General features: G+C 38.3%; 1 protein-coding gene across 2 annotated transcripts in view; it reads right to left on the reverse strand.

Moving 5' to 3' along the window:
- SLC4A4 (solute carrier family 4 member 4) overlaps positions 1 to 19,329 on the reverse strand; it is a 348,118-nt gene that overhangs the window by 137,646 nt on the left and 191,143 nt on the right. For both annotated transcript variants that reach the window (XM_032592973.1, XM_030313719.1), the window contains exon 7: positions 5,290 to 5,366. In XM_032592973.1, coding sequence (XP_032448864.1) covers positions 5,290 to 5,366 — 77 coding nt within the window. The remainder of the gene's footprint in view (positions 1 to 5,289; positions 5,367 to 19,329) is intronic.

Here is a 19,329-nt window from a genome sequence, read left to right on the forward strand (position 1 = left end):
TATCACACAGCATCCTCAGTGATCTTTTCAAAATGTAAATCATACAACTCTCCAGGTAAAACTCCTCAAACAGTGTCTCGCTGCTCTTAGAGTGAAATTAAAAGCTACTCCTGTGTAACTTCCCTGGCCCATCTACTACTGCACACGTGCTACCTTTGCTCCAGCCACTCTGAGCTTGTTTTTATTTCTTCCAGCTTCTTGGATACACCACACTCATTCCGGCCTCAAGGTTTTACTATCGCTTTTTGCTGAGTCTAGAAGCCTCTTCCCTCAAATCTTCTCTTCTCTGGCTACACCTCCTACCTAAAACAGCTTTCCTGTACCTCTCCACATTACTCTGCTATGTTTTCAAAGTAGTATTTGTGATGGTGTGAAATTTCTCTATTCATCTGTTTACTCATTTTTATTGTTAATACTGTCTATCTGTTCCCCAAAGCATGGGAGCTTTATGAGTCAAAAAATTTATCTGTTTCATTCACCTCTGAAACCCTACCTCCAAGAACACTTTCTAGCACAGAATATACTTTTTGAATGAATGAATGAGTTCAAACGACAGCAGCATACAGTTATGAGGTAATTTAAAAGTTCAAATGTATCGCAGCCTGACAGTTAACTTAAAACCATAGTTCTAAGTTTCACAAAAGACTCTTTTCTTTACCTGAAAATACAAGATAGAGCTTAGTTAACTTCAGACAGGTTAATCTGCTTCCTTTCCAAGCTGACACAGAACCCGTTTCTAAATGAACGTTAGTCTTCTGATTCAAATAAACAGCTTTCATGAAAGTATAGCATTATGAAAATGGGCAAATTCAACTGCCCCAGTTTTAAGTGGGACACAGATTCATGAAAGCAATATATCAGTGCTTCTCAAACACTACTAATAACCATTGACCGTTAATTCTTTAGGCATATGGCTCTGCATCAGGTGGGAGAAGGAAGCTATAGAAAGTCAAATTTCTTACAGAAAAGGAAAAAATGGCGACAAATAATCAGTTTTGTTTATTATCTAAATGGCAAACTAATGCCCTTTGAAAGAGACTCCAAAGGCAATCATTGCAGTGGCTACACCAGACCGCAGAAGGGACACCTGGCTGAAGGCTGAAGGCAAGCCGTAGCCACTGAACCACAGGGAAGCTCACTAGAGCTACTCAAACCGTAGTGACTGATGACATCCAAGGACGAAACCACTGCCTCACAACACGCCTTTGTTCTCAGGTTTTCACAGATGTGATCCCATTTGGAGCTTGCCCAACACCGCAGTGTTTCAGGGGTTCCTAAAAATGTGCTACAGACAAGTATTATAACCTCAGAAAATATGAGCCTTTCTTAGCCACTGCACCTTCTCCAAGGAGAGAACAGGACCACCCAGTGCTCAGTGTGAATTAGAGGGCTTCCTGGCTGAGCTGTGAAAAAGAAAAGGAGGTGCTACAGTACTTTTCTGTTGCTGTGCATACGAAATAGCTATTAACGCTATGGGAAGCTTTATGTAAGCCTTAGGAAGGAAATCTTCAAAACTATGAAAAAAATCATCTCAGCTGAATTTAGTTGACTCATTTCTATATCACATACGTGTAAGAAAAGGATGAGGGGTTGTTCAATCACAAAATGTTTCTTTCTGGGTTCCATCTTAAGACAGTCATGGCTTAGCAATTTCAAACTTATACATGATTTTAATGGTTTCATCCTCTTACTCTCTGACAAAATATTTACAGCCAGGTCTATTTCTGCAAACAAACAAACAAACAAACAAGAAAGGAAAAAAAAAAAAAACCCAGGGCTTTAAAAATAGAAATCAAGACCAGCAAGTATATTGGAAGATAAAAGGCAATAAGTGATGCCAAAAATGATTATAATACACTTTGGAAATTAATCTTAGGCCAAATTCTACCAGAAGACCTATGGATAGGTTCTCAAATAAGCTAGCTAAATAATGAGCCCCACCGAAGAGATAACCAGATAAGAAGTTACAACGTTATGTAGAGCAGTGTCTCCCTGAGAACCTGCAAGGTATTTTCCACATCTCCTGCGTCCACAGTAGTCTACGGACTGCAATTTCACTGAAGGTGGATCGTGTAATTGTGAGACGTTATTGCATTACTGGTGAACCTGAAAACAAGTCAAGCCCTTTTAAAGTCACTGTACCACTTAGCAAAGTCCTTCCACCACAGTTAGAGCTAAGAAGTAAAATGATGAGAAAGATTTTTATCCTCACAGCTGATTCCATACTCAAATGCAAATCAGAACTAAGCCACTGCATTTGGCAAGTACCCATTGCACTTGTAAGTTTTTTTTTTCTTTTTAAACAGAAAAGGAATAAAAGGAGATAGAAAAACAAATCAATCTAAGGTAAATGGTGAAGGTAACTGGATAATAAAGAAAAAAAATCCTCCATAGCAACAAAATAGAAGAGATTATTTATATAGATTTACAAGTAGATGAGCTCCAGATGTGTTTTCTTATCTACTTCTCCCCAGGTGCTTTTCTGCTTAATAAATATAACATCCAAGTTGAGGCTCTGAATCACCTAAATGTTGGCTATGCTCTTCTGCTGTTAACTATTTTGAGCTATTTCTCAATAAGGCAGCCGCTACTGAAATCCTAAGTACATAGGCTTGGCAGAGCCAGAGAGAAAAAGTGCAGTCCACAGATTTGTTTCTTCTGTTTTCCCAAAACAGAATCTCATAAAAAATATGCCCTCAAATTTTGTCACCATGTTGCTGTCAAAGAAATTCTGCTCCTCTTCATAACTCTGAACATTAAACCCATAGTTCTTGTGCTACTGGGAAGTTATATAGCTCCAGGAAGTCAAGAGGCACCATTGCAACTGTTCAAATTATAGCCAAGCAGAATAATCAGTCAATCAGAAACTTCAGTTCCAGTCGGATGGAAGTTTTTTGGGCCAACTTGGAAAAGCATACAGAACAAGTTTGACTTTACTGCCAAGATCATTTCCAGGACATTGGCTAATTAATTATAAAAGCTTTTTCAAAACAAATTTGAGCCTGGCAACTTTTTCCTACCCAAACAGAGGGGGGAAAAAGGTTAAAAAATAAAAGCCGGAGTTTATTTTGTTTTTTTGGCCGTAGTTTCATCTTCTTTACAAACCCATTTTCTTCTTCTCATCCTAAAATGATCCAGAAGCTTTGTATTTGAAGTTACTAAAATAGTAAGAACAGAAACTGAAAATATTAATTTGAATTCCTACTCTGCCTTGGGTTGTAGAAGAGATCATGGGTCAGTTACAAAACTTCTCTTCAAACTCTTTGGTGGGAAGCAAAGAACGGAGTTCCTTCCTCTTTGTGGGAAGCTCACTGGATTAGCTGCAGTTACTGTAATAGATACAACGTAGATGGACAGTTGCTCTTAAAATGACATACTCATCAACCATCACTTTCTGGCTTTGAAAACAAAAGGAACAAAACTCCTGAATGAAATCTTCCTGGTTTCATCTTAGTACGTATGTACCTCGATGAATATGAGATGTTCACGATAAGCATCAAAGATTCTGGTTTCAAGGACCACAATCCCACAGGTTTTACAGCAAAATCAACACCCCCAAATCATTATGTTCCAACATATTTCATCTAACACTGGCATCAAAAGCTTATGTAATATGCATCTTAAGCCATCAAATTTCCTCTGCATATGCCCAGATCTGAAGACACTCAAGAAGGTAAGAAATTTCTCTTAGCCAGCATTTACCAGCTGCTTATTGGCAAATTCCTGGCAAGACAAGAACTGTCTGTAATAAAAGAAGCTTTTTCCAAAAAAGTCTGCCAAGCAGATATTCCTAACTCTGCCTTATCCAGTATCAAGACCCCTGGCAAAACACATAAACAGAACGTTACTGGTAAATATTGAATGGAGCCAAAATGTGCCGAGTAACACTGAGGGCAACTCTAAGTCCTAGTGGACTGAGCTTTTCTGCTACAGGTTCGTACTTCCCAATGTATCCAACATTTAAATGACCTTCTGCTCACTTCAAGGGGTAGGCAAATGCAAGGGAGGAGAGTGATCTACATTAGCTTATGAAAGGGGAGCAGCTCTAGGAGTCAAGAATCAATCTCAATGTAATAGGGAGGTAATTAAGCCTGAGAGAAGCAGACAGTTCCTCTTCTGAGGAACACAAATTAAAATCAGAAGGACAACACTAGACTTCAGATAATCTTGAAAGTCCTCAAATTAAAATCAGAAGGACAACACTAGACTTCAGAGAATCTTGAAAGTCAGGAAGGGAATTCTGAACTTAACCTGATGGGAAGCCATTATGAGCTTTTGATCCAGGAGAGAAATATGAGGGCAATAATATGAAAAGTGGATTATTGACATGGGAGAAAACAGACAAGGGATTAGTTCCAAAGCTTTTCTAGCAATCCAGTCTGAGATGATGAAGGCCCTAATAGGGTGCTGCTAGGGAAGGGAAGGAAGAAAGAATCTAAAAGCCACTTCACAAGAAGGAGCACAAATTTACCTTTCCCGTACCTTTTAGAATTCACTAAAGCTTATAAACCTTTGTCACAACTGTTAAGTGCTGCCAGTGAAGAGGCACGTCATCATAAATAAGTCTCCCTCACCTTAGAATGTATAATTCAGATTTATTTGTTCAGGTGGAAATTTCACCCAGTTAGTCCAAATAACTGGTTTTGTTTTTTAATGTAAAGTGCAAAATTACACCTACTGGCCATTCTCTGTGTCCAGATACCCACCCAACTGGGAACAATGGCCCAGATTCTACCATATTCTTTTTTCAAAGAAAGCAAATCAAGATTCAAAACCGAATTGCTCTCCATGTCAAATAGGCTACTTACTATGTTTTCGCAGACAACATAAACAGCTAACAAGGCTATCATTACCTTTGCCTGAAGAATCTCCCTAAAGTTAATCGTGGCCAGCATTTCTTAGACCTTTAGTTTATCAATGCACTTTTTCCTAAATAATACCTGTTAATCCTCACAATAACCCTGCGGCAGGGATTATTATTACTATTTTAAAGCCTAAAGCTTTAAAGACAACTATAGCTTCAAGACTATTTTAAAGACAACTATAGCTTCAAAACTTAAATTGCCCAAGAGAACACATCTGTAAGGGCTGGAGTCAAGACTAATTCTTATCTTCGAGCTTCAAATCCCTCCACATACTGCTTCCCCTTCCCTCAGAGGAAGTGCAAAAAAACCCCATCCACACATCTCAGTTCATTTTAAGTTGGGAACCATCATTTCTAATCTCATTCCAGCATCTTCTAGATACATATTTAATCTTACATTTCTGGAGTAAGATGTCTTTGCTTACCTGGTCCTTCTCTGGTTTATCGGAAATGTCATTCAGACTGGAGGAAGTCAGATTCCTATGGGTCATGGCTGGGCTACCTGAAAAAAACAAAAATGAACCCTAATTAAAGTCTTCTTTTCAAAACCACAGAGACTTTGGTTATATACTTCATAAACACTTGTAGATGATGATGGGAATGGCAATGATGCTTCAGCTCCCCTGGGGTCCCCCTGAAGAGTTTTCCAGAGTCCAGGTTGGAGCACAAAGACGGTTAAAAGAAAAGTATGTAAAAACCCAAATACCATTTTTACGTCTTACTGCCTCGCTCTAGTTCAAGATGAGTTAAACTTTGAAAGAAACATCTAAAATGATAAGCATAAAAAAAATTTACTCCTGGTTTGATTTGCCTTTTGTCACTGCCCTTTACACACATCCTAATCCACATGGTATCCTTTCCATGTTCCCACAGAGGACATGGCCTCTGTCCTCAGGTCAGCAGAGCTGGCCCCAGATTACAGGACTGGACCTCCTTTCCCCAGGCATCTGCAGTCCTTCCTAGTGTACCGCTCACTCTGATAAATCGAAAAACCCATCTGTGGTCCCTTCTCCAGCTAACACTTTCACCAAGAAGATTTCTCCTTAGTGGGTATCTGATCCAGAATTCCCATTCTTCACCTCAAAGTGGAGTTGTCACAGGCCCCTTACTTCTTGCACTCCCATAAGCATATCCTTTCTTTCCCCTTAACATGCCAACCTTCTTATTCACGTTAAGGAATGGATTTCATCAGGAATACTTCGTGGGAACCAAGCTCCCTGGCAATACAGTGGCTGTAGGTCATAGCCAATGGCTTTAGACACCATCATACAAGAAGAGAGGAGGGACATCTAGAAGAGTGATAGCCCATCTTTAAGTAGACTATGTTAACCAAAAGAGTAACATTCTGTTCATTCTGCAGTTGGACTTGAAATTTCTAGGCTTACTAAGCAAAAGAGTAACTTTTCAAAGCCACGGTGTTTGACCCAACCCCTGCAGGGTGCTGAGTAATGCATTCATCATTAATCCTCAATGATCTGACTAAGGCTGGTCTTCACATCAAAAGGACAAGGGTTGAAAAACAAGCCCCAAAGTTTGAATTCAGCTTCACATTCACTACCAAATTATTTTTTAGATTACAGACTTTAATTCCTTCAGATAGAAACTTCAACTCATAATTTTATAACAGACTAAAATCTACTTCTTCTAATAATCTGATGTCTATATAAAAGCAGCTCTAAATATCATAATGGTCTTTAACTACTAAATCAGAAAAATCAGAATTTTCTTGAGCTGGCAAGACAGGGTGTTTTCCACTCTGCTGCATTTCATTGAGTAAGCATGGCCTAGATCTCTTAAACCCTTTACCTGGTAGGACATTTTATTCTAGGAAAATTTGAGCCCAGGGCATTTTTCGAAGGAAACTAACATCTGAAAAACTGCTTTATGAGCAAAATTAAAAGAACCTTATTGGAGGCCGCATTTTCTTCTTTGAACTGCACACCAGGTTTCCAATGTGCACTCAAAATAAAAGACACCAGGTACAAATGTGAATGCTCCCAAATAATGATGGGCTTAAAAGTAATAGGGAATGTAGCTATAATTTTGCATTTTACATTAAAAGCCAAAAGCAGTTTTTTGGACTAACTGGTTGGAAATTCTACCTGAATGAGTGAAGAAATCTGAACAATATATTCCTAAAGCAAGGAAGCCTTAGCAATTCTAATCATAAAAGTAGTTTATGCAAATGAAGAGATGAGGCTGATTTCTTTCTTTTTTTTTTTTTATGTTTATTTATTCTGAGAGAAAGCTGCTGGCGCTAGAGAGAAGGGGAGCAGAGAGAGGAGACAGAGAATCCCAAGCAGGCTCCCAGCGATCAGCTCAGAGCCTGACATGGGGCTCAGTCCCATGAACCATGAGATCACTACCTGAGCCAAAATCAAGAGTCGGACACTTAACTGACTGAGCCACCCAGGCACCCCAAGATTGATTTCAAATTATCAAATCAACTGATGTAAGTGGCAGTAGTGAAATAATTTTTTTTTAATGTTTTATTTGTTCTTGAGAGAGACACACACACACACACACACACAAATGCAAGCAGGGCAGGGGCAGAAAGAGAGGGAGACCCAGAATCTGAAGCAGGTACCAGGCTCTCACCTGTCAACACAGAGCCCGACACGGGGCTCAAACCCACGAACCGTGAGCTCATAACCAGAGCCAAAGATGGACACCCAACCAAGCCAACCAGGTGCCCACGGTACTAAAATAATTTGAAAGAAGTTTCATTAAGTGATTTAAACTTTCTGGGAAATATCCTAAATTCATTGATTTGCTTTGGAAACTATAAATGCTGCAAAGGTACATTTTAACCCAAGCACTGTCCTAACTGTTGCAAAATCTAAATAGGTAAAAGCCAAATGAATAAAGAGTTTTTATTACAATGATAATCTTGACTGATGTCACAACTTTTCCAAGAAACCTCATATACCGTCTCATCATTTCTCTCATGATAGTACGGCTATATTTGTATTAGATGAAGCGGGGGGTGGGGATCCAAGGAAGATGCAGGAACCAGATGGGGAAAAACAGGTCAATGCTAAGAAACAATCAAATCTACTGTTCTTCCTACCTTTATCTGATTCTCATTAATAAAGGTAACAGCTTCTCTGATGTGTAACTTTGTAATACAATCAAAGAATACGGAAGTCAACACTTCTAGGTAAACCCTGAGCAAGATAATAAACATACTTCACTGTTTCCCCACCCTCTCCCTAGCAAACTCCCCACCCCTACGCCCAAACACCTTGAAACCAAAACAAATGCTTCCCAAGGCAGTGGTCCCCAAAGTGCGGTGCCCAGACCAACAACATTAGCATTACCTGAGCACTTGTTAGAAATGCAACTTCTTGGGACTTACCCTAGACCAACTACAGTAGTCCCCCTTACTCTGCTGTGTCAGTTACCTGTGGTCAATTGTAGTCCCAAAGCAGGTGATCCTCCTGATGAACCATCAGAAGGTCAATAGCAGCCTAACACTACATCACAGTGCCTACGTCATTCACCCCACTTCTTCTCATCACATAGGCATTTTATCATCTCACATAAAAAGAGTGAGTACAGTACAATAAGATATTTTGACAAAGACCACATACACAGACTTTTATTACAGTAATTGTTATAATTGTTTATTTTATTATTGGTTATTGTTGTTAATCTCTTACTGTGCTTAATTTATAAATTAAACTTTATCATAAGTCTGTGTATAGGAAAAAACATAATATATACAGGGTTCAAGACATCCACTGGGAATCGTGGAACGTATGTCCTGCAAATAAGAGGGACTACTATATAATCACAACTCCGGGTTTGGAGCCCAGTGATGCAGTTCTAACAAACCTTTAAAGTAATTTTGAGACATGCTAGAGTTTGAGAACCACCGCTCTAAATAAACCAGTTATCTTAACAGGATGGTGTGTCTCAGGATCTGAATTAAAAGAAGCACATATAATTGAGGTAGGCACAGGGGTAGTCCTGATAACCTCGCCCTCCTCCAAGCCACTGCTCTAAACTACTGTATCTCAAGCAAATCATTCAATTAGCAACCTTGCCTCAGAAACACAGAAAGAGTGTCTTACTTGGCTTTTCCTCTAAGTCCTCACCTACACAATCAAATAAATAAATTTGTTTGGGAACCTCATTGTTTAATCAGCCTTTTCCAGAAACATATCACCCAAATCCAAGACAAGGACAAGAGCCAAAAGAGATTACAAACCTGATTATGTCTGGAATCAGAAATCTGTGCATGTTATTTTAGCAAACCCGGGAAGCTGTTATGCAACTGATCCCTAACAACGTCCTATTGTAGGTATTTTGCACCTGACATTCACTAAGACACATGATCAGGATAAATCAATGCTTTCTACTTATAGTTTGGGCCCATAATGTAAATTCATTATATTGCAATCCTAAGTGAGTGGAGGTAGTAGAAGAAAATGTTAACTTATACCAAAAAGGTGAAATGCACGAGGACCCTGAAGTATGCCACTTCCTGCACAGATGGGGGATTCATTCACTCAAAGGTAACCACACTCAGCCCTTTCCATCAAAATCCAGGGCATACAGGGGTGTCTGCGTGGCTCAGTCGTTAACCATCCAACTTCGGCTCAGGTCATGATCTCACAGTTCGTGGGTTTGAGCCCCGCATTGGGCTCTGTGCTGACAGCTCAGAATCTGGAGCCTGCTTTGGATTCTGTGTCTCCCTCTCTCTCTGCCCCTCCCCTATCCCCTCCCCCCCCACACACACACACTGTCTCTGTCTCTCTCTCAAAAATAAACATTAAAACATTTTTTTTAAAGAAACAAACAAACAAAAAAAATTCCAGGGCAAACAAATGTTATATAAGTGCTCTTGGTCCAAAGAAACTTTGTTTTTGTTTTGTTTTGTTTTTTTACGTTTGATTTCTACAAAAGAAGAAGAATCAGCCTCAGGTGCATAATCATAATTAATTTCCATATCACTGTTTTCTGGCCCTAAGAAAAAGAAAACTTTGGAGAATCACATTTTTAGGCAGTTTCACACAATTAAAAACAATTTCATTTTGAAAGTACACACTTGGCAGGTACATACTGTCTTCTATAAAAATTAACTGCACTCTGTACTAAGTTTGAAAATCATTGTTCTTCTTTAGCACACATGTAGCAATTCATAAAGTCCTTTGCAATGATGTCTATTAGATACAATAAAAAGGGTGAGGAGAATGTACTGCATAGAAGGAAGATAATTTAAATGTGTACGTATTAGATAAAAATGTAAATATGTATGTAATGCAATTAACACATCACCCCCCTCACCTCATACCTTTACAATGAAGCAACAGAGAGCCTCAGAACAAGCTAAAACAAAGATCACTTGGGGTATGAAATAAATTGGATTTTTTATCCTTAACAATTAAAGACTAATTTTAGCATGAAAAACAACTAAGGTAACTTACATAAAACAGACATCAGGGAATCTGGGTGTCCATGTCAGAAAATTCAGAGGTATGGGTCTGATTTGCACTGTTTGAGACCATAAAACTAATAATAAATGTAGTTTTGGAAGAATGCATGCTAATGTGTTCTGTATTCCACTGACTCACTGATATTCTCCACACCCCCCCCCCCCCGCCACCCATTGTTGACATTAGTAACTCTACTAGAAACTGTCTACATCTAAGACTAAGGGGCAACTAATCCTTTTAAGGACTAAGTACTTTAACTTACATTATCTTACTTAATGTTCATATAAGCACCTTGAAGTTAGTATTCTTCTAACTTTACACATAAACAAAATGAACTTCAAGGAGGTTAAGTTCATGGTCACACAGCAAGTAGTAAAACTATAATTTAAATCTGGATCTCTTAATACCAAGCCCTCTGCCTCCGAGAAAAAAAAAAAAATTGGTCTATGTTATTTACATAAATAAATACACAAACTTCACCATTTCTAATAAAGAGAAACTTTAACATATAACCAAAAAGAATCTATTCTATTTCCATGCCAATTATATACAATATAATGTTCTTAAGAATATTTAAGGCAGAAACATTCTTGGTTTCCAATTTGGTTATTCCCAGAGATGGAGTACACATTTCTTTACTTTTTCGTTTTCATAAAGAAAAAAAGGGAGAGAAGGGAATTGAACTCAGCTATAATGTTTGCCACTGTGATTAAATAGTAGCCCAAAACCACACCTCTGTGACAAAGGAGAAAGGATGCTAAAAGCAATAGCAATGTAATTATAAAAACAACAATGTCACATGCTTCTGAATGTCCCACCTCACAATCACAGCCAAGTATTTGTAAAATTCCACAATGTACATACAGTCAACTCTCCATTATTTCCATATTGGTTTTCTACCATATTTCAAGTTACTCCAACTGCAATTTCTTTCCATTTCAACCACTAAAAGCAGGAATATAAGCGGACAAGGAGAATAAATCACCTGGGACACTAGCAATGAGTTGGAGAAAGTCTAGAAAGAATCGCTAAAAGAGAAACTTAGATATTGTCATACCAGTTGCCTAGTCCTCCATTGCAACAAAATCTCAACGGCTGCCCCTACCAAAAATAATAATAAAATAAACATGTCATTAAGACCTCTAACCCATTGTTACTCCTGACCTCCAAATATAGAAATATTTAACATGTAAATATTAGATGAAGGAAACTTAAAAATACCATCAAAGGAGGTCTTTGAAGGAATTTCATAACTAACAGAATATCAGCTTGTATTTTTTTGCTTATTTGATTTTTAATTGTTCTGTTTAGAAAATTTTTGTTGTTTGTTCATGATTGTTTTTATACTTAATTTTATTTTTTTTTAATTTGCATCCAAATTAGTTAGCATATAGTGCAACAATGATTTCAGGAGTAGATTCCTTAATGCCCCTTACCCATTTAGCCCATCCCCCCTCCCACAACCCCTCCAGTAACCCTCTGTTTGTTCTCCATATTTATGAGTCTCTAATGCTTTGTCCCCCTCCCTGTTTTTATATGATTTTTGTTTCCCTTCTCTTATGTTCATCTGTTTTGTCTCTTAAAGTCCTCATATGAGTGAAGTCATATGATTTTTGTCTTTCTCTAATTTCACTTAACATAATACACTCCAGTTCCATCCACGTAGTTGCAAATAGCACAATTTCATTCTTTTTGATTGCTGAGTAATACTCCATTGTGTGTGTGTGTGTGTGTGTGTGTGTGTGTGTGTATACACACCATATATACACACCACATCTTCTTTATCCATTCATCCATCAATTCGATGGACATTTGGGCTCTTTCCATACTTTGGCTATTGTTGATAGTGCTGCTATAAACATTGGGGTGCATGTGTCCCTTTGAAACAGCATACCTGTATCTCTTGGATAAATGCCTAGTAGTGCAATTGCTGGGTCGTAGGGTAGTTCTATATTTAGCTTTTTGAGGAACCTCCATACTGTTTTCCAGAGTGGCTGCACCAGTTTGCATTCCCACCAACGATGCAAAAGAGATTCTCTTTCTCCGCATCCTCGCCAACATCTGTTGTTGCCTGAGTTGTTAATGTTAGCCATTCTGATAGGTGTGAGGTGGTATCTCATTGTGGTTTTGATTTTATTTCCCTGATGATGAGTGATGTTGAGCATTTTTTCATGTGTCGGTTGGCCATCTGGATGTCTTCCTTGGAGAAGTGTCTATTCATGTCTTTTGCCCATTTCTTCACTGGATTCTTTGTTTTTTGGGTGTTGAGTTCAATAAGTTCTTTACAGATTTTGGATACTAACCCTTTATCTGGTATGTCGTTTGCAAATATTTTCTTCCATTCCGTCAGCTGCCTTTTAGTTTTGCTGATTGTTTCCTTCGTTTGTTCATGATTTAATACAAAACAAACCCCAAGAGCCCGGAGTCAAAGCCCTAAGTTTGTCTTATTCACAGTTTTAGCCTCAGAGCTTGGCACTAAGTGGCACTTAATAAATATTTGTGAATGAATGGATAATACCAACTGGGTATCATTTTACTTCCATTTGGAGTTACTAGTATAAACACTACTGTTCAAAGTCCATTTCCTATGAAGGGAGATGCTGTGTACACACTCCAAGAGCCTTCAGACTTGGAAAGCCTTAGAGTAAATAAGGAATAAGTTTGTAGCTGGCCCAGAACTAACAGAGTGGAAAGACTCTGCCAAACTGGCTAACAGCCTATTAGTCAGCAGTGGGAACAGACGTGAGAAGGAATGAAGGGGTGAAAAGAGAAACCCCCTGTGAAGGAAGGATCAGGAGGTGAGAATGGGAGGACAAATAAGCGAGGGTGTCCAGACCTTGGGGAAAGGAAAGAGTAAAGTTTTCAGGAACTAAAATAACTCAAAGAATGTGACTGGCCTGGAAAATGAAACAAATTTAGAGGAAGGAAGAAGATATCAAAAGATCCAGATAAGTATCAAAGTATGTGACAAAAGTGCAAGCCCAAAGCTGAAGTCATCCCTAATGTATGGGACAAAGGTAATGCAGAAGACATCTGAGGGAGAGACTGGGAGTGTACGGAAGCCAAACCACAGCACGGCAAACACCTATGCCAATAAATCCTTACCAACGCCAGTCTCTTCTTGGAAAGATCATTCTCTACCCTTCTGAGATCTCTGCTGTCCACCTGCTCCTTGATAACCTATCCAACCACAACTTCTCTGATCCCCTTCTCTGTTTTTGAATTTTCAGACTACTCTGTGGGTTTTTCCCAAAGATGAATGTAAGGTCTTAGACATCTCAACGCCAAGTACACAAGGTTCATCTCTTCTAATTATTTTCCAATTTCAACCATAGAAAGCAAAATGCTCTAATCATAGTGACTCCCAATATAATGATATGGCACTAGATATTTAATTTTTATTATGATCTTTAAAAAGTAGTTAATTTAAAAAGAATCATTCTTGGGGCACCTGGGTGGCTCAGTTGGTTGAGCATCCAACTTCGGCTCAGGTCATGATCTTGCAGTTCGTGAGTTCGAGCCCCACATCCAGCTCTGTGCTGACAGTTCAGAGCCTGGAGCCTGCTTCACATTCTCCATCTCTCTCTGCCCCTCCCCAGCTCGTGCTGTCTCTCTCTCTCTCTCTCTCTCTCTCTCTCTCTCTCTCATAAATAAATAAATAAATAAATAAATAAATAAATAAATAAAATAATTTTTTTTAAAAATGTAAAGAACCAGTCTCTATCTCTCTGCACACACACATTCTAAAAAGACATTTAAAAAGTCTCTGCTCAGCTGAGGAAACATGCCGACACAAACAAGGACTGGAACAGTTACTAAACAGTATAGTCCCCATAAAGTACATCAAGGAATCTGTGGTCCCTGTGATTATATACAGTATTTGTGATTGTATACTAGCTCTTTCTCTGTGTCTTAAATGCACATATATGCACACACACAATATAAAACAACAGATAAAAGGTTATGCTGTCCAAAGCACACAGGTGGACATATATAAAATAATTTGTGACCTTATCTCACATGACTAGAAACAGAAAAGAACAATACCATCAGCAAGCTATGCTGGCTAGTAGGAAGATAAATGGGAAAGACCAATGGTAGATTTCGACAGAAGTAAACAAACACCTCACTTCCTTCATGCCAAACAGGCAATGACCCAAAGTGATTTTGCTAAATGCCCCTAAGCCAAGTTGAGGAGGAATTTCAATAGGTTCCTGCAGCCACATCATTCCAAACACATGTACCAGTGTCTGATTTCATAAGTGGTGCCTACTCTCTTATATCTATGTAGACACCAGATCCAAGATACAGTAAAATTTTGCTAATTCATATTAATGGAGAAATTCTCTGAATTGAAGAAGTATCTAAATTTAAAATAATTTAAGAAGGCCACCAATTCAATTTATAATATGATTCAGCAAATGAGTTTATACCTCTCTCTTCCTAGATACTTTTGAAATGATAGACTTAAAAAAATTACTTTTTTTTTAATATTTATTTTTGAGAGAGAGAGAGAGTGTGAGCAGGGGAGGGGCAGAGAGAGAGGGAGACACAGAATCCGAAGCAGGCTCCAGGCTCTGAGCTGTCAGCACAGAGTCTGATGCGGGGCTCAAACTCACGGAGTGTGAGATCATGACCTGAGCTGAAGTTGGACGCTCAACCTACTGAGCCACCCAGGTGCCCCTAAAAAAATTACTTTTGAAGACAATGTAAGGCCACATCAATTGAAAGAACTGGTAGAAGACCAACAGAGATAAGAGACCAAAAACTTTCCAGAATAAGAAGAGGAGATAGAGTATCAGAGCCTGATACTATTCACACCATTCAGAAATCACAGTGTAAAATATGTGCAGAGAGGCATGTAGTCAAAAAGGAAAAGATATTCCCTGCAAAACTCTGAAGAAGCTCCATACACTGGAAGCTGTCCCAAGTAAGATGCAGGCTAAAAGGGATGAGTTTATGGAAAGTCTATGCACAGAAAGTTTACCACCACCCAGACAAAACACCCAGAAGCCAAAGCATTTATACCACATGGCTCTTTGCCAAAGAGGTATTCAGAAAAGACCAGGGCAACCAGTGCAGAGCAAAGTTTTATTAGAGTGCCCTTCAGAATAACCATTCTTACTCTAAAACAAATCCTCTTTTTTTTTTTTAAATGTTTATTCATTTTTCAGAGAAAGAGAGAACACTAGTGGGTTAGGGGCAGAGAGAGAGGGAGACACAGAATCCGAAGCAGGCTCCAGGCTCTGAGCTGTCAGCACAGAGCCCAATGCAGGACTTGAACTCACAAGCCGTGAGATCATGACCTGAGCCAAAGTTGGACACTCAACTGACCGAGCTACCCAAGAGCCCCTAAAACAAATCCTCTTTCTTAAATACAAATGGACAGTTGAGGAAGCCAAAAACTAAAACAGACACCTAAAAAGATTTTAAAAAGAAATATAATTTAGAAAACTTAAAAAGTCTTATTAGTATATACAGAGATTTGAGAAAATACTGCATCCACAGAACATAAACAGGATGTTATGAAAAACAGAACAAGGGAAATATTTTAGATTTACAATTACTTTTAAAGAATATATATGGTTGCAAAAATATATACATAAAGGTATGAAAATCAATCAAGAAAATCTTCCAAAAAGTAAGGGAAGAGGGAAACAAAAAGCCAGGAGATACGTGAAAAAAAGATCAGAGGTACAGAGGATCCATCCAGGAAGGCCAATATCTAACTACTAGGAGTCCAACTAAGCCAGAACAAGGAAAATGGAGGAGAGAACACTACTAAAGAGGATATCCCAGAGCTAAAGAACACATTTCTTCAAACCACAAGGGTCACTACAGAAATATTAATACTGCAATCTCTCCCACAACACAGACACACAAATCCAGCCCTGTAGGTAGATGAAGCACTGTGAAATCTTGGGAATACAGTAACAATAGGTAATTCCACAAAATGGCAATTTAAGACTCTAGGTTAAAAATAACTGTACAGGAAAATGCATTATAACATATTATATAGCTTTAGAATTAACTATATGCATATAGTCACAATAATATAAATGCTATTTACAGATTTCTGACTTAAGAATCACCTGATAAAACACAAAATGTATTTACAGATAAAGGTAAGAATATAAATCTAAATAACACTGACAATAAACAGAAGTCTGGAAGTGAAAGTAGCAAGGACAGGGACAAGGAAGAGTAGGGAAACTAACTAATCTCCTTCTCTCACCAGGTAAGTAGTTAAAAGATCCCATCAATGCTTGCAAAAAAAAAAAAAAAAAAAAAAAAAAGCATAGGCCTATTACCTACAATTATAAACATAATTAATAATGGAATTAGAATAATGATACACACCTATTTTGAGGAAGGAAAAATGTACAAAGCAGGTAAAATTAACAGGCAATGCCTAAGATTAATAAATCAGAACTAGCAAGATAAGCCCAGTATACAGAGATACGAAGGTAACTATGAAAAAACTAAAAAAGGAAGGAAGAAATTTTCTAAAGAAAATTTAGAAACAATTTGAAGAGTTAACAGTGGCTGTTAAAAAAACATGCCTCAGAACAAAGAAGTTAAAACAAGAAGATAAAGCAAAAGATAAAATTTGTTTTTTCATTAGAAGTCTTATTCTTGGTCAATTTCATAACCATTTGTACATAATAATTTAATAAAAATATACATTTATAATATAAATGTTAATTAAATCTATTTTTATTATTTCTAAGTAACTGAAATTAATTATTGAGTAGTAGACAGCCTTGGGAAAATTAATTAAATTAAATTTTAATATAAACCTGGAGGGGCGCCTGGATGGCTCAGTCGGTTGAGCATCTGACTTTGGCTCAGGAGCCTGCTTTGGATTCTGTGTCTCCCTCTCTCGCTGCCCCTCCCCTGCTCATGCTCTCTCTCTCAAAAATAAATAAACATCTTGGAGATCAAAATTTTAAGAGTTTAAAATCAATTTTAAGTAGTTTTAATACGCCCCATGAAGTAATATTTACACTATTTTTTTAATTTAATTTTTTATTTTTTAAAATTTACACCCAAATTAGTTAGCATATAGTGCAACAATGATTTCAGGAGTAGATTCCTTAATGCCCCTTACCCATTTAGCCCATCCCCCCTCCCACAACCCCTCCCGTAACCCTCAGTTTGTTCTCCATATTTATGAGTCTCTTCTGTTTTGTCACCCTCCCTGTTTTTATATTATTTTTGTTTCCCATCGCTTATGTTCATCTGTTTTGTCTCTTAAAGTCCTCATATGAGTGAACTCATGATTTTTGGCCACTATATTTTAAATTATGACAAGGGAAATTTTTCTTGAACGTTCTGTCTGAAATACCAAAGATTCCAATCTATAGCTTTAGTCACCAAAAATCCTTATACCTGAAAAGTATATGCAGAAAGAAGAAAAAAAAGTATGGGCAGGAAAAAAAAAAAAAAAAGCCATTTAGCATAGTCCTACCTCTGCAGCAAAGTAATAATATGGATTTGGATGTCCATATCCCGTATCAATGTTGATTTAGATACAGACACAGACATAGACAGAGATATAAAACTTTAGAAGAGTAACAGACACATCCTCTGGGCCTCCAGTTACAAATGTAGCCCTTCCTCACTGCTGGATTTATGGCTCACCAAATGTGACCTGAAGAAAAGTCATTCAAATTGGCTTCCCCAAGCAGTAACTCCTCATGGCCTTGCTAATGCACATCTTGTTAGCTGATATACATTTTACAGGTGCTAATCACAGGTCATACACGACTCAGAGAACAGCCTCCAGGAAAGAGGACACAAACACCTCTGGGCCCATCCTGCCTCTATCACACAAGTGGTCTTGAAGACTCTCCCCATTTAAGTTCTACAAGTCTGAGCAGGAGCAAAGGAAGGGTATAACATCTCTCCTGGTGTGCATTTGCTTATATACTCTGTTCCTCCCCTGAGGAGAGGTGTATTACACAGTTCAGCCAAAGTGACTTCTAGATTCCAAATGGTGTGATAGCTGTGAGGCCTCAAGTAAGCCTAGAGTTCCTCTGTGGAATTCTGATAAGAATTAAGATGGGCCCAGGATTTCTTTCTTATTGAAAAGCCCAAGCTGCACTAAGATGCTTATAGTTCTGAGTTGACACCGTCCTACTCCTAAATCACATCTAGTTCTAAGAAACCACAAGGACAGGGATATTTAACTCCATGACACAGACTTCCATGATACCAACTGCCATAGCCATCATTTTTCATACTGATGCGGCAGGGGGTGGAGGGAGCGGTACAGGGTGGGTGGCTCAAACTTCATCTCTCTCAGATGAACTTAACAGGTCCGTAAGGAGAGATATAAAAGGAACCCAGGAGATAATTTATATAAGCATGATACTATGGAAAGAAGACAAAGTTAGAGCAAGAAAAGATTGTAAAATGGAATAATAATCCCTTATAGGACTGCTACAAGGATTAAGCAAGGGAATGCATGAGCAAATGTCCCGCACAGATGCTAGTTTTATTCTTTTTCTCTTTGGCCTCCAATCATATGCATAAATCCTCACTGACCTCAAGATTCTTAGGAAACTGTGAAATAAAACTGCCATGGCAGAATCCCACCATTTGCAATTTTCCAGCCTAAGGGGATGAGTTCAGAGAACTGGCAGTTTGCAGCTGGGGGTTGGAATTATCTGTGGGCACTCAAGAAAGGAGGGTTGAGGGGGAAATGTAGCTGTTATTCGACCCATAGAGGGTATGCGATAACTTTGGGCAAACCAAAGTTAGCTTCTAGCAAATGTGTGAGATGCCTCACTGAGCATGGAGGTCACTAGTAATTATTTACTTGAGAAAACTATGCAATATGTGCTTAGCTTACTTATTTTTTTAAGTTTATTTTTACTTATTTTGAAAGAAAGAGAGAATGTGGGAGGGGCAGAGAGAGAAAAAGAGAGAGAATCCCAAGCCAGCTCCACACTGTCAGCGCAGAGCCCAAAGAGGGGCTCGAACTCATGACCTTGAGATCATAACCTAAGCTGAAATTAA

This window comes from Lynx canadensis, chromosome B1 (genome assembly GCF_007474595.2).
Source record: "Lynx canadensis isolate LIC74 chromosome B1, mLynCan4.pri.v2, whole genome shotgun sequence".
NCBI lineage: Eukaryota > Metazoa > Chordata > Mammalia > Carnivora > Felidae > Lynx > Lynx canadensis.